Source organism: Triturus cristatus, chromosome 3_1 (genome assembly GCF_964204655.1).
Source record: "Triturus cristatus chromosome 3_1, aTriCri1.1, whole genome shotgun sequence".
Taxonomy (NCBI): Eukaryota; Metazoa; Chordata; class Amphibia; order Caudata; family Salamandridae; genus Triturus; species Triturus cristatus.
Genome location: NC_140583.1, coordinates 993996976 through 994012135, shown reverse-complemented (window position 1 = coordinate 994012135; position 15160 = coordinate 993996976). Strand labels below are relative to the sequence as shown.

The 15160-nt window shown below is 42.1% G+C and overlaps 1 protein-coding gene across 1 annotated transcript in view; it reads left to right on the top strand.

The window, feature by feature from the left end:
- The window catches only part of SIAE (sialic acid acetylesterase), a 399874-nt gene that overhangs the window by 196241 nt on the left and 188473 nt on the right, over window positions 1-15160 (top strand). The window contains exon 5 of the mRNA XM_085645673.1: window positions 11936-12119. Coding sequence (XP_085501799.1) covers window positions 11936-12119 — 184 coding nt within the window. The remainder of the gene's footprint in view (window positions 1-11935; window positions 12120-15160) is intronic.

Genomic DNA, 15160 nt, shown 5'->3' with positions numbered 1-15160 from the left:
GCATATACTTCCCTCTGCCCTACTACGGAACTGCTACTAGCTCCCAAGTTCCAGAAGCACTACATATAACTCAACATGACGACTCCAACATATAGTATTAGTACATATACCAACATCAATCAATAATCAAAAAGCTAATGTACAAGCAATCTAATCAGATCAAGACAATCATCAATAACCATCCTAACTCTGCTACCAGGAAATTGATGCAGATCAGGGTGTACAAAATCTCCCTACTTCCACGGATAGAGTAATTTCACAGTTACACGCACATACACTTATCATACACGAGGGCCCATTTCACTAACATACGCTCAAATACTCTACCAGCACTGAACCTGTGGAAAGAAAACTCCTAAACACCCTGCATCTACACTGAGGTCGATAAGACCTAGTTATTGTAACTGTCCTGAATCATAATCTAAACAATCTATACAACAATAATCAAAATAGAGTACTCAATAATCGACAAGAAATAATCACCAACACCGTATTCAAAATTATGATGCTTTATCTAAAATTAGTCAAAGAAAATCAATCAGAATAAATCATTTTTCTCATAATTACCTATTCTAGCTAAATATCAGAATGGGTCAGGACAGGTCTCTCAGTAGAAGTCTCCCGAGTCGCCGTCCTCACAGCGTAGATCCTCACCAACGCAGGTTTGGGAAGAAAATGGCAAAGTGGCAAAAACCCTCTCTAGGCTAACAATATTTATAGTATTTTAAACAAAAGAAAGCAACAAAAAGTGTTCTTTACGTCCGCTGAACCGCTGAGCAGAGCGAGAAGGAAAGGATGTAGCATCGCTACATTTGGAAAATCTCCGCTCAGGGAAATCACAAAAATAAAAAGACAGAACAGGAACCAAAAATTAAAAAGTAACTTTCGGCATCCACATTTCCTCGGAACTAACATGATGAGCTCAGAGTTCATTCATTATGGCTCCTTTGTCTTCCAAGGCTATTCAGATGCATCTGGAGACTTGCCCAGAACTGCTGCTGTCCTCACGGAAAATTTTAACCAGGCGAAGACTGTGGTCAGATGACTCGCGACCATATTCAGCAAGGCCTTCTCATCACAAATCACTCACTCGAGGCCAGGCTGCAAACGGCGGCCATTTTATTTTAGGCCAAAATAGACCATCTTAATTGAAAGAGACAAAAACAACGTTACCACAGCATAGTGATTAAACAGTGTTAACCCCACTAATACCCTTATGTGTATGTAATTATCTAGCCTTTGCAACACAGAAAAGCATTAATTCAAAAGCGTTTTGTGCTTTAAAATAAACAGCACTCAGCAACGTTTATTTAATAAAACATGCACATCATCTAGTAAGCAACACAAACGCGTTCCCACGTGTAGTTTTCTCTTGTTAATTCGTGTTGGTTAGTCGGAACATTTACACAAAACAAATAATTAGTAATTATGAATTAATAATTTATTTTCGACAAATAGACAAACCAGAGCTTAAAAACCCAATAGATTTTCAACAGAAAATTCTGCTCCAGCACCCCCCCCCCTATGTAACGTGGATCTCCACCTGGGTGTGGGGTGCAGGCCCAGAGCGGCACTCTCTTGCTTCTGTCAGCTGCGCGAGCCTGTTGCTTCGGCTCGGATCTAGGCCCGTGCTGGCCCAAGGAGGGACAGTACTGGGGCCGGAGTGAGAAGCGGTACTTTTGTGTCATCATTGATCCATATTGAGGGCACTGTTAACGGCACACCTAAACTGTCGTATTACACTTTGCATTATTGCTGCTAACGAACTATCGAACTGTCATATGACGCCTGACCTTATTTGTGCCTGACGAACTGCATGCTTGGTGAGCTACGCACTGCGTTATTTTTCCCTTGCAGAGTACATTGTCACGTGGCGCCTTGCATTATTTCTTCATCGCACAGTACCCGATTATAACGTGGCACTGTGCATTATTTCTTCATTGCACAGTACATGATTGTAGCGTGACGTATTGCTTTGTTTCTTCCTTGCACAGGGCATGCTGGTAGTGATTGGCATTGCATTATTCTTTCTATTGCAAAGTACATGACTGTGGTGCTACGTATGGCATTGTTTCTCTATTGCACAGTACAGGAGTATATGGTTACGTATTGCAGTATTTATTTTCTTTTGCAACGTGTGTGATTCTAGCAATACGACTTGCCTAACCTTTTGGAAACGGTTAGAAGTAAGCTTAACTGTTGGTTAGAAGCGGTGGTTGGGATTAGAACCTACCATTCCACCGTAAGGAATATTACCCATTATTATATGTTGGTTTTGTATTGTGTGGTCATATCGTATATCTTCTTATATAAAGATTAAACTCGTTTTATAAAAACTCGTGTGGAGTATTTGTGCTGACATCATTGGGTTGCTGTGAGTGTGGTTGCACATACTGTACACTCGTGCCTTGGAGATGAGCCTGGCTGCTCATGCCAAGCTGCTAAGGGAGTGAGCAGGGCTATATTAGACGGTGTCCTTACTTAGCCTAACATTGAAACGAGGGGTCCGGATCTCGCACTTTGAGACAGCGGTGTGGGACAGGGACTCCCGCCTCCAGCATTTGGTGGCGGTGGGGAGGGATAAGGACCCCCACTTCCAACAGACGGATGTGAAAGTACACCTACACATAGACATAGATACTCGCCATGTTTCTTTAGCCTCCAGCGACCGCAGCTCCTTCCCCTAGATCTCCATAGGTAGAGTGAAAACTTCTTCCCCGGCTGCTATTAATGACCAGTACCAAATTGAAACTTCGTTTTTTTAACACTCCATTTCCTTGAATTTTCCATTCCAGGTCTCTGTTACCTATTTTGTCACCCCCAAAGGACTTTGTCCAGCTTGCAAACTGTTAATTTAAACTTTGCTAGTAAGCCTTTGGTCATGGTTAAAAGTTGATTCCATCCAATTAACACATTCCCTTCTAAGAGTTGCCCCTACTTGCGAATACCTTATTTTTCCAGCAGGATAGCAGGTGTGTCTTTGAGACACTCTGGAGTTCATGGGGAGGCCCATATTGGAGCAAAGTCACTATAGTATATTTTATTTACAGATCTTCATTCGTTAGCTGAGTTCTGAGAGAATAACAATGCACTGATCGGTAAATACATCTCCAACTTTTTGTTACTCTGTCCGTTATTTTTGCTTAGACACGTGGTGCTTTCACGGAATTGACTCACACTCCAGAACACTATTTTCTCTTATCTCAATTAAACCACTTTTTCTCACATCACACTTTAGTATATCGTATTCACCCCAATCTAATACTTCATATCAAAATCCTCTCTCAACAATAGATCTTTTTCTTTTGAGCACTTGTTTGGTACGGTATATGGGTCTATTGATGTGCAAATCCTAATGATTGTACGTGTAACAACTGCAAACTCTTCTTTTCTCTGATATTTATGAGCTTTTTTCGATTGTTGTTTGTAGATCTTGAAGACGACGTTAAGGACAGTATTATAAACACTAGAGTTACATATTGTACTCATACATCCCCTGAAAAAGGGTTGTTACAGAACCCGAAATGCATTGGGAGTTATTTTCTTTCTTTCGTATGAGATTGTATTTTGTTGAAACTATGTAACCTATCACAAAAACATGTGAATGTACAACAGATTTTTTGATTCAAATTGAAACCAACAATATATGATTTGATTCATGAACATTTGATCACTTGTATTTTTAGATTGTATCCTGTTTTTTTTTGACTACCACTAAAAAAATTGGTAATAGAGTGATTAATCAGGTTTAAACTTATAGAGACCCTAGTGTCCCCCAGCTGTGCGGCACGCAGGCCAGGGTTTCCCTGACCCTTATTCCCAACACATATTATCCTGGGATGCAGACTCACATCCCTATACGTGCATGCACGCATAAACAAATTTTCACATTAGCTTTCATTTAAATATTCATTGGAAGAACCAAAATCTAAAATAGGTGTGCAGGCTCACTCCAAAACCCGTTATTTTTATACCATGCATTGACATTATCACTTTGTACATATTGTTATGGCTCCATTGTGTTGTTTGAATTTCTCAGCACAAGTTCACTCTGTTTGTCACCTTGTCACACTGTTTGAGCACCGAGCACTTCTAGCTGCAGCAGTAAATGAGAATGTACAACTGCAAAGATTGTTTTCTTTTTCCTTCATTTTCTTCAGCAATTTGTTTTGCTTTCATATTTAACCAGGGATAGGTTTCCATTTGATTATTGTATTTGTATGACTGAACATTGTTCTTGCCGCATGAGACAATTTTGTTTCTTATGCTTCTATTGCACTTGGTTCCAGGTGGTTGTAATAGTGCCACCCCTGTTCCTCAATAGCACACTACATCCATCTAGACCTCCAGGGCTGATCTTGAGTACTGCACTGATCTGAGGATATGGTCCAAATGCTCCGGTGGGTCTAGGGCCCTTTCACCTTTCTTGTTGACCGTTTTGGCCTTCGCCAAAACAGCCGCCTTGCCTGTTTCATGTGATAATGCAATTTGTGATTGTCTTGTCATTTTCCGCTTTACCATCTGCAGGAGTGCCATGCAGCTAGTCCTATTCACCTCCCCAGAGAGACCATAACTTAATTGTGACCGAAATCACAGCAGCCCATACTGAGGGGAAAAGAGTAAGCGGGAGAGAGAGAAAACACTGATGCTAGGCTTGACACACTTGCTCCAGGACTGCTATGGAAATCTGTAACACACAATGTAAGATTAGCAAAGACCCTTGTATCATCAGTATATCCAGTCCTTCTATCTAATTACCTTAAGTAACACGGCCTCTAACTCAGCCCTTTCTTCTCTAAACGTAGATGCAGTTCCCCCATAAATTATAAAAAATAATGATTACCAATGTCATTTGGAATCCATGCAATGTGGTTTTCACTTATGAATCTGCAAACTTGCTGGAGAGTTGAATGCACAGGAGTTCAACTAGGTCATTCTGAAAATCCGGGAATATGACGATATGTACAATGGTGGAGATGACAATAGGAGAGACACTAAGTGCAAAATAAGAATGTGCCTTAAAAAAAAAAATGTGTTAAAAAAAAAAAATGCACAAATATACATACAAATTTACAGGACTTTGAAATCCTAACTAATCGTAAATATAATCTGAATGGGCAAAACAGTGCAAAAAGCAGGAGGCAAAGTTCCAACCTGTCACTCATTCCGCAAGATACTGGCACCTCTGTGATCCTCTGCTGACTGGCAACCATGAACTGCTTTGGGAAGCAGGAAAACTCCGACAATTCCTTCTCCTTTATTACGATAACATCCAAGATGGACGCATTTTAGCCGGTCCTTAGTTTTTAGTCAACTGTACATACATGGTGGGATGTTTGAGCTTCGATGTTAGAAATGAAATACAAGTCCCGGAACTCATATTTACAGATGTATAGAAATGTTTTATTAGCTGCAGATGTTATACAAGACATAAATTACAGCTAGTTATAGCAATCTGTGTACACTCTCCATTTATTCTTTTTATATTGTAGCCAATGGAATACCATTTGGTAAAGTCGATCTGACAGCACTGCGCAACAGTAAGAGGTTCTCCGCCAATAGACCACTCAGCCTCATTTGTATTATACCGTTAACCAGTTGCGGCTCCTCTGCTAAGACTGAGGAGCGTCATCCCTCTGCTTTTCGCAGTGAAAATAGAGGAAAAATAAAATGATTATATCTCAATATTATTATTGTTATATTTGTTCCTGCTGCGGTGTCTTGGTGGGGCGGATTTGCTCTGCTCTCAGAGCAGGGGGAGGGGTGGTGGGCACTATGTAAGTGTGACGCACTGCACATATAGACAGCCAAGGCCTTCTTTAGGCAGAGAGTGAAGATTCTAGAGCCTTCTAAACTCGTGCAAAGGCACCATGCATATTTTAAGTCTCAGATTCCGGTAGCCACGCAGCCTTTTGCATGAAGCCTGCCCTTTTTAGGTCGAGCATTCGAGACCTCTTGTATATACTTTAGTATTTACTTGTATGTACTTTGTGGGTCTAGAGATCAGCCCTAAGACTGGTCTGCTTCCGCTTACAAATATTTGATGAAAAAATGTTCCATCTGATCCAAGAGTATTGTAAGACTTATTAGCCTTGTAGCCCTTGTTTTTCCTCTACTAATAAAACCCTGATCCAAAAGCCATCTCTGTGCATTGTTTTTAATTTCAGATAAGCTCAGTGGTGGCATTACCCATGAACGAAAATGTGTTCTAATTAAAAAGGTTGTTCTATTGAAAGATGCAAGCGCTCATTGATTTGTCTTTCACTCAAAATTATAGAAAAGGATTTGGGTAAAATATCTAATCTATAGGTGAATATTGCTCTGCTTCACATCAGTGGTGGTCATAGGATGAGTACAAGGGACAAAAGGGATAGATAACACAGAACTGCCTCTGTCTCACTTATTTAGGCTCGCACACAAAAGTCTACTGATCTGTTCGTCCTTGTCCTTGATTGGTTACTGGTTTAAATCTGAACTTTGGCAGAGCAAAGCCAACTCAACAATAACAAGGGGAATCTCCTGGCAAACATAAGATGACTCGGCGTTTTCTTGCCTGGTGGAGTTTCTGCATATGATTATCAGTACTTGCTATTTGTCCAGTCTCTGTCTCTTGCATGCCTGATCCTTGAACAAGTGCTACTGCAAGCACAGGGTTCATGGAAGCCAGGGTTAATAATCTCTGGACAGTGAACAACATCCATGGTGAGTGCAAATATGTTGTTTATTCATTTGTGGGCCCTGTCAGAGGCGGGAGGTCATTAAGGGTGACTCTGATACCATCCTCTTGTCATTAAACCTCACCTGTTGTTTTAACTTGTGCTGTCAGCCATTAACAACTATGTTTTATTAAGGTTTGGGTACCATGGCAATTTGAAATTACTGGTTTTTAGGGCCCGCGTTGCAGTGTGCAGGACAGCTCGCGCAGTGAGAGCCCTTTTGTATGGGGTTTTGAAAGCTGACCACACGCACAAGCGTGTGGTCAGCTTTCGCCATCAGGCATTGGCTTTCGCGTGTTTTTTTTTGCAAAAAAGGTACGCGATTGGGCGCAGCAGCGTGTGTTTGCCTTGCTGCCCCTGCCGCGCTTCCTCCCCCCGCTCCTCTGTGGTGCACACGCACCACTAGTTGTTGACAATCGTGACGTGTTCACTTTCAGTGCCGCTTGTTTTCTTTACTTTTGGTATAATCGCTGCACCAGCGCTTTACTTTTGATGTTATAAGTAAAGCGCGGGTGCCGCGATTATACCAAAAGTAAAGAAATAGATGTTTTTTTCTATTTCTTTACTTTTGCTATGATCTCGGCACCCGCGCTTTTCTTTTAACATTAAAACTAAAGCGCGGGTGCCGCGATTATACCAAAAGTAAAGAAATAGAAAGAAACATCTATTTCTTTACTTTTGGTATAATCGCGGCACCCGCGCTTTACTTTTAACATTAAAAGTAAAGTGTCGGTGCCGCGATGCTTGTTTCTTTTCTGTAGTGACACTCTGCAGTATCTTTTTTCAGCATACACATGTCAACAAACCTTTTGACGACACTGCCCAAAATGGTGGCCAAAGCAAAGGGATTTTAGTAGCTTGGTTCTGGGGATGTAGCTAGTCTCAGATTAGTTACACTTTTTTAAATGTACCCACCCCGTACCATCTCAATTGAGGACTGTTTAGACCCCAAGAAGAAAGGAGAGAAGCCATGCATGCTTTCTGAAAGAATGAATGCGTTCCTGGTAGAGGACTTGGAAAAGAATGTCCCCGACTCTGGCTTCAGTCTCTGCGAATGGAAACCTGCTTCGAAGTCGAAGGGAGGTAGCCTATTGTTAGTCCGTAAGGAAACCCGACCAGGTTCTGCCAGTGCCACTTGTGCAGTTCCTCTCCTGTGGTGAAGTGTCGACTGTCTTGGACCGGAGGGAACTGTCTGCCCGGAAGAAAACCAGTGGAGCGGCTGCAAATGGACACTTCTACTGTCTGTGCAACTTCTCTTCCGTTCGGGGAGAGTGCAGAAAGTCTGGTGAATGAAGAGTATCTAGTGCTGCTGCAGAGATCTAAACTATTTGGAACAGGACATTTGCTGTGGACATGAGTTGTGCGAAGACCCAGTCATGGCGGTTGGAACATTTTCTATCCAGGTACTTTTGACAGTAAAACTTGCTGCTACATGGAGACACTGAATTTACACTTTAAAGTATCTTTTCATAAACCCGTTTCTCTCCTAGAATAAGCTGCTAGGGACCATTGCTTTTTTTTCAGTGACAAAATAATTAATGCATTGTTGCCTCCTGGTGGCCCTTGTAAATCCACACTAGATGCTGAAAGTATCTTGGCAAAAATAAGCTCGAACTCTTTTTCTTCTACGCTAGATGCCGTCTATTTTTGAGACAATAGTGCCTATTAAATTATAATTTTTACTAACTTGGGTTGAACCTTGAACTTAGTTTAATTTGTATTACGTTTATTGTTTTGGTTCATTGTTGTACTTACTACATGCATTTCCCTGAGAAACTCCTTGCTGCTTGTGCATGTAATCAAGGGTGAGAACTGTATTCGTAGAAACCAATTTACCTGATAGAGTCCAAACTGTTTGCTTTATGGCAGCTTTGTCAACACTGCCATCAAGCATTGTGTCTTTTCTCAGTTCCTAGCAGTCTGGTTTCCTACACTAAGCGAACCAAGCCAGAAAATCGCATAAAAACCTCTATTGGAAAAAATATTTTCAGTGTGTACACTGGTGACCCATTCACACTGCTTGGTATAAAGCAATGTGCCCCAAAATAAGTGGAGTGGGTAATGGGGGGGATTCTCATAGGGCAGGGAAAGAAGCCTGTATCTCAGGGGTAGCGAGAGCAGTTGGACCTCTGAGGATAGGGCAGGCAGTCTGGATGTTTGGAGAGCAGAGAGAGAGCAGCTTGGATGTTTTTTATTATTGCTTATTCCAAGTTACTGTAAAGGGAAAAGAGATTATGCCAAGTCCACTGAGTTCCTGTATTCTTTCGCAATACATGTATCAATATAAATTTCTCTCCTCCTGCCCCCACCACCAATTGTGTTTCAGCCATAAACTTCGGATTCACTCCACTGTATCGGCTGACTGGGTCAAAGATTCCCAGATCTAAACATACTTCTTGTGGGCTTCTCGAGCTTTGTATACCAGATTCTTATGAAGCACACCTAGGGTGTACCCAGCTGATGAGCCCACAGCTAGGGCGAAATCGGTCCATATGTTGTTTGTATTACGCTTTAGGGCAGACGTGGCCTGGCAGTTCGGGCTCGACTGGCCCCATGAGGAGCAGGGTCAAGACTGATTTGCATACGACCGAGTCAAAAATGGAGGTGGCGTTGTGAGCAAAAGACCAATGGGTCGGGATGCTACCCCGAGCTATTGCCAGCGATTAGACAAGTTGCAAGCAGCCTCCCATCACCTTTTGTGTGTTGCACATAGATTCATTCCCATTGACCCATTCCGTTATTGTGGGGGCTTGGGTGTGTCTCCAGTGACTGGCAATGCCCCTCTTTACCATCATATACCTCATTGCAACTAGCGCTTTTACGTGAGTTTAAGCAATCGGCATTGTAAATGACAATGCCTTTTATTTATGTTTTAAAAACGAAAATAAAAATAAATGGCATTGTCATTTGCAATGTCAATAGCTCAAACTCGCATAAATGCGAGACCTATTGCATTGCAAATGCTTGTTATTCTGTTCTTAGTGAAATGTTTTCCCTGTGAGATAAGCACATTGAGGTCTATGTAACTGCACCTGTGCTGTTCTTCCTTGGTCTTCCTATTGGCCACTTTAAGTAAATGTTTTCTCCTCGACTTAGTCACCATTTTCTATGCACATGTAAAGCTATTTACTGCTCCCACTTCTTTCTAATTCTGACTGGGTGTTCTCCTGCAAGATGGGCATTTCAAATCTTCTGCCTCTTATACCATTAATATATCACTACCTTTAAAGTCCATCTGACCATACTCTGTTGTTATCACGCAAATGAAGGAAAGACTTCTTTAAATCAATGCATTTGAAACGGACTGTGCACCTTTCCTAAACTACTTATACATTTTTGAGAGGCAACCTGTTCTCAATATCTAAAAGTGGTGAAAACCAAATATAGTGATATTGCCGATGGTACACCGTGAGGCTGGAAACTTGGGGGCAGATTTATGTTAGACATGCGCCACTTTTACACTGCCGTTGCGTCACTTTTGTGACGCAGCGGTGGCGTAAACCATGCGCCATGTTGCGCCTTATTTACAACGTGACGCATCTAGGGAGATGCATCACGTTGTAAAGCCCTGCGCTACATTAAACCTGCGTCAGGTTTAAAGTATGCAGGGTGGGCATCGGAAAAAGCCTCGGAAAAGTGACGCAGTGAAATCCTTGCGCCTGCTTGAAGCAGGCGTACGGCATGATGCAGCATGTTAGGTATGGGCAGCCCCTAGACATTGCTGGAGTTGCGTCGTGCTTGCGACACGACTCAGGCAATGCGCCGCCCTTCCGCCATCAGATGCGTCACGCATCTGTTTATCCTTGCGCCACGATGCGCTGCATTGTAAATGCGGCGCATCTGTGGTGGCGCAAGGGTAAACTTGCGTGACGCATCTTTCCTGGCGCATCCCTGCTGATTTGTAGGGATGCGCCAGGAAACATAAATCTGCCCCATGGATAATAAACATTAGGTCGAGTAAGAGATTGCTGGATGGAACAACATAGTAGGAACAGTGCTTAATTCAAACCAGAGGTTGCCGGCTCCTTTTTGGTGCGGGGAACAGCCTCTACAACGAGGTTTTTACCACATTGTGACTTTACAATGGATTTTTTAGCACGCATGCTTTTACTACGTGTATGTCTTTACAACGCATGCTTTTACCACACATTTAAGGTAAGTTGGTGGTGTGGGGCTCTTCCCCCACAAATACATTGTTTTTATATATACAGAAACAATTTGTGATAATAGCATACGTTGTAAAAGCATAAGCGTAGTAAAAAAAATGCAGGGTAGAAAAAGGGTGTTTAAGGCATGCAATGTATTTCCCTGCATTGTTCTGTCGTACAATCATTTTTGGGGACAGCCACATATTTTCCCTCATCAGGGATTGACCGAGAGCAAGAGTGGGAAAAAGTAAACATACCCAGAGGAAAGAAGGAGGAAGAGAAAAACTGAAAATTACCACAAAGGGAAAAAGCAGGAACCTGCAAGGGAGAGTTAAAGGGTCAGGGAGTGTCTCGCAGAGGATTATAGAGACAAGCCGTGGATTCGATATTACGCTCCCTTAGTATTCAGCATGACAACATTTTAACAGCACCAACTGGCTGCGGGCCTCTGAGCGAACTGGCCCTCATTCTTTTACACTTAAATACTGAGTAGGACATCACACTCATTGGTACAAGCTCTTTTAGGGTTGGTGGATTTCGGGGGAGGGAAGTGGGGAATGATGTTAATGTATTGAAATATTTTTCAAGTTCTTCTTGACAATTGTATAAAGTTAAGTTTTATTTTACCTCACTGGCTAATGGATGTAAACAATGGAGGGTGTTTTATGAAGAACAAATAGGAAGACTTAATACAATAAAAATGCTTGGATAAGACAGAAGTCTGTGTACCTGGTTGACTAAGCAGGCAAAGCTTGAGGCCAAGTAGGGCAAATTGTACTCCTTAGCACTCAATACCTTCTGGTGGTTTAGGCAAGATGCACTACACTTACGCTTCTAAAAGGTGCCCCAAGATAAAGCTGTTGGTACTGGGAATTTAAGACTAATGTAGCTGTATTATGCATATTTATAAAAGTGAACATTAGGGGCAGTAGTTGTCTTGTAATGTTCCCGCTATTGATACGAACCTTATCAAGAAAGCTGTATTTCCATATAAAAATGGCAGCTCTCTTTAAACTTGTTCTTTCACTATGTACACCTACCAGTGATTGTACTTTTTCTTTTTATGAATAGAGACCCTTGCACAAGGCGACTTTACATATTTTTCTGCGGTCTGCTGGTTGTTTGGACGTTATTTGTATGACACGTTAAAGTATCCCATCGGATTAGTTGAGTCCTGTTGGGGAGGAACTCCTGTTGAAGCCTGGTCGTCTACAAGAACGCTGAAGAAATGTGGGCTGTCAACACCTGATGAAAGGTTGGGATTTTATTAAATTGTAAATATGCTTTAAATATGCCAGATTTAATCACACTACAGCCACTGTCAGATCAAAAACACATAAATGATTTTCTGTCATTTTGCCAAATTCGTACATGCAATAGAAGTGACATTGCATCCACCTGAACTCTCATAGCATCAAAGGAAGTTACATCACTCAACGGCGAGTACCCAGGACACGTTATTGTTTAACAATCAAAGCTAACCCAGGTGAAGAAAGAGTAATTGCGAAAAGGCAAAAATCCATCTTTTAAAACTATTTTTAAAAGGCCAGTACTGGTATTGATGCCTTCACTTGCGTTGCAACCCTCAACTGGATGACTTAATTAAAATAAATTGCATTTATGAATTCATGATGTGGTAAATTATATAGAAATATTTTAGGATATATTGTTATGCTGGTTACGTGGTTTACGGTCTGCTATGTTAGTAGTATTTGTGAGGGCAGGTACATCTCAGGGTTTACTGATGCTGCATGATTATTGAGTTACTGGCTATGTTTTCAGAGCCTTGGTGGAAATTAATGTGATTTTCTTGTTGACCCTGCTTTGTTGAAAGACTGTTCCTCATCTTGAGTGCCAAAATAGGTTAATTTGCGTCTTCGAATCAAATATTGTATTGATGTCTTCAGTAAACAATGGGATACAATCATTTTTAGCAGCACAATGTCTACTGAAAATCAGTTTATATACACTATTGGTATTATTGTATGTACTAAGTAATTATGGTAGAGTTCCACTGCAGTTTTAGATTTCTAAAAACTTTGGTCCATTTTAATGAATATGAAATACGTTTTGCAAAAACCTTTTTAGTTACCTTATAATTTAGATAGTTTATGGGCGGGCTTAAAGTTATTGGGGGGGGGGTTCCCTTGTCAAGTCCTATTGTAATATCGAATTCATATAGGGTTTCTTATTACAGTGTGGGGCTCCAAAAATGAATTTTCCAATAGAGAGCATACTACTCTTCGAGGTAGTGTGCAGTTGGCAAGGTGTTGTATATGTTATGATGCTATGTGGGAAGTGTTTGGGTTTGTGCGTGAGTAACCAGAGGGGTGCTCTTATCTTGTCTTGGGGTGCAGTGACTTCCAGTGTGATAGGAGAGTTATGAGAGACAAGCGCACAAAATATAACTGTGATTACCTGGTGGTAATAATACACTCTGCAGGTCCTATGTTATGTTTCATGATTTAATAATGCTAGATGCAGAAGGTAGCACCAGAGATTTACTTGGATGGTTGGTGTTATTGGTAGTCCAGTTGCAGCCGAAGTTGGACTAAAATCTTTCGGCTGCTACAGAGCACCAACCTATCCAACAGCAGAGTGTGACTGTGTGCGAGTACACCAAGAAAAGGTGAGTAATTGGAGAAGGCTCAGCAATCTGTATGGCAACACGTGCAAGGCAGTCACAAAAATAAAATGGTGCCAGATGGGATAGAATGGAATTCAGCAGCACAACAGTAGGATGCCTATTGCTGGAGAATAGTCTTCATGAGAGAGGAAATACTTAAAAGACAGTCAAGATGTGACCTAAAAGCCTGAGCTGGCAACCTTGGAGCTGGGGAGTCCCAGCGTACCCACAACATCTGTGATTTTGGGCAAATCGCTACATCTCCCTGTGGAAACAAATCCTGATCTTGTGTAATTTTATTTGATGATTTTGGGCTAAATCTGCGCTACATAAAATTGAGAAAAAAAATGTTGGCTGCCTGAGCAGAAACTCCACCCTCAAGATTCAACCTACACCACTAGGTTGATCGAAGCCAAAATTTTGAGTAGGGGCTCAAGCCCAAAGGCCCTCTTATGCTCTTATATGCTCCTGATGAGCACCAGTCGGCCAGGCACGTTATGCCAACTCAGAACCTAGCCACACTGATACCCCGCACATGCCAGGATGAGAGATTATGAGCTTGGTAGGTAAATGCCCTGACAGCACAAGAACAAATGAGCATGCCCAGTGTTAACTTTCTGTCCTCACCCCTTCATGCTGGCCCATCACATTTCTTGGACATTGGACATTGTTAGGAATTGGGTTGTTGGTTGACTGGGGGTGTAACCCTAGGTTAAACAGCAGCAACAATCCTTGTCAAGGTAAGGGCCAGGCAACCCTAAATTAACGTTTTCTCAATCTCCAGTAGCTTGGCACAGAGCTGTCAGGCTTAACTTAGAGGCAGTGTCTAAAGTATTTGTGCAAGACTTCAAACAGTAAAACTGTGCAAACACCACACAGAGAGGTACCGCACCAGGATAGAAAAAGAGAACTTAATTTAATGAATAAAACAAGAAAAAATCTAATAAATATAACTTGAGATATTAATTTTCAAACTGCGAAATAGCACTTAGAAGCAATAAACACTCAAATGGGATATGTAGTCGCGCCGGACTGGGACAAAGTGAAGAGTCCCCAATGGAACACAGGCCGGATACAGGGACCCAGTGAGGCCTGCTGAACAAAAGTACCTTAATCCTGGTTGCGTCAACAAAGATGCCCGGTGCAGTTGAGTGATGCGCCAATGTTCCCAACTCAGTTGGGGTGATGCGTCCATTTTCTCCACGCAATGGCGGCGATGCGTCTGGTCTTAGGGTGATGTGCCGGTTCAGAGATGTGGAGGTTGAGGTGGCGATGTGCCGGGTTTCTCCACATAGTGGCAGTGATGTGGTGGTTCCAAAGCAGCATGTACCGAAGGCGATGAGCTGGTTTTGAGAGTGACACGCCGATCCTGTTCCCGCAACAGCGGCAAATTCATAGATTCTGCTCTCAATGTGTCTTTTCCACTGGAGCAAACACCTTAGGCTCACTTCCAAGGTCCAGGACTGGTGTGGCACCACTTGGGAAGACAGACTCACAAATTTCAGAGTCCAAGTGTTGGAGCAGACTGGTTGGAATTCTTTTATGTCCGTGAGACTTCAGATCTGGAAGCCAGTCAGCTAGCCCTTAGAGTCACTCTGGGTTTAAGTGAGGTGTGCCCAGTAGCTCTCACCCAAGTAAGAGAGAGAAGCAGGGCAACACAGCTAGACACG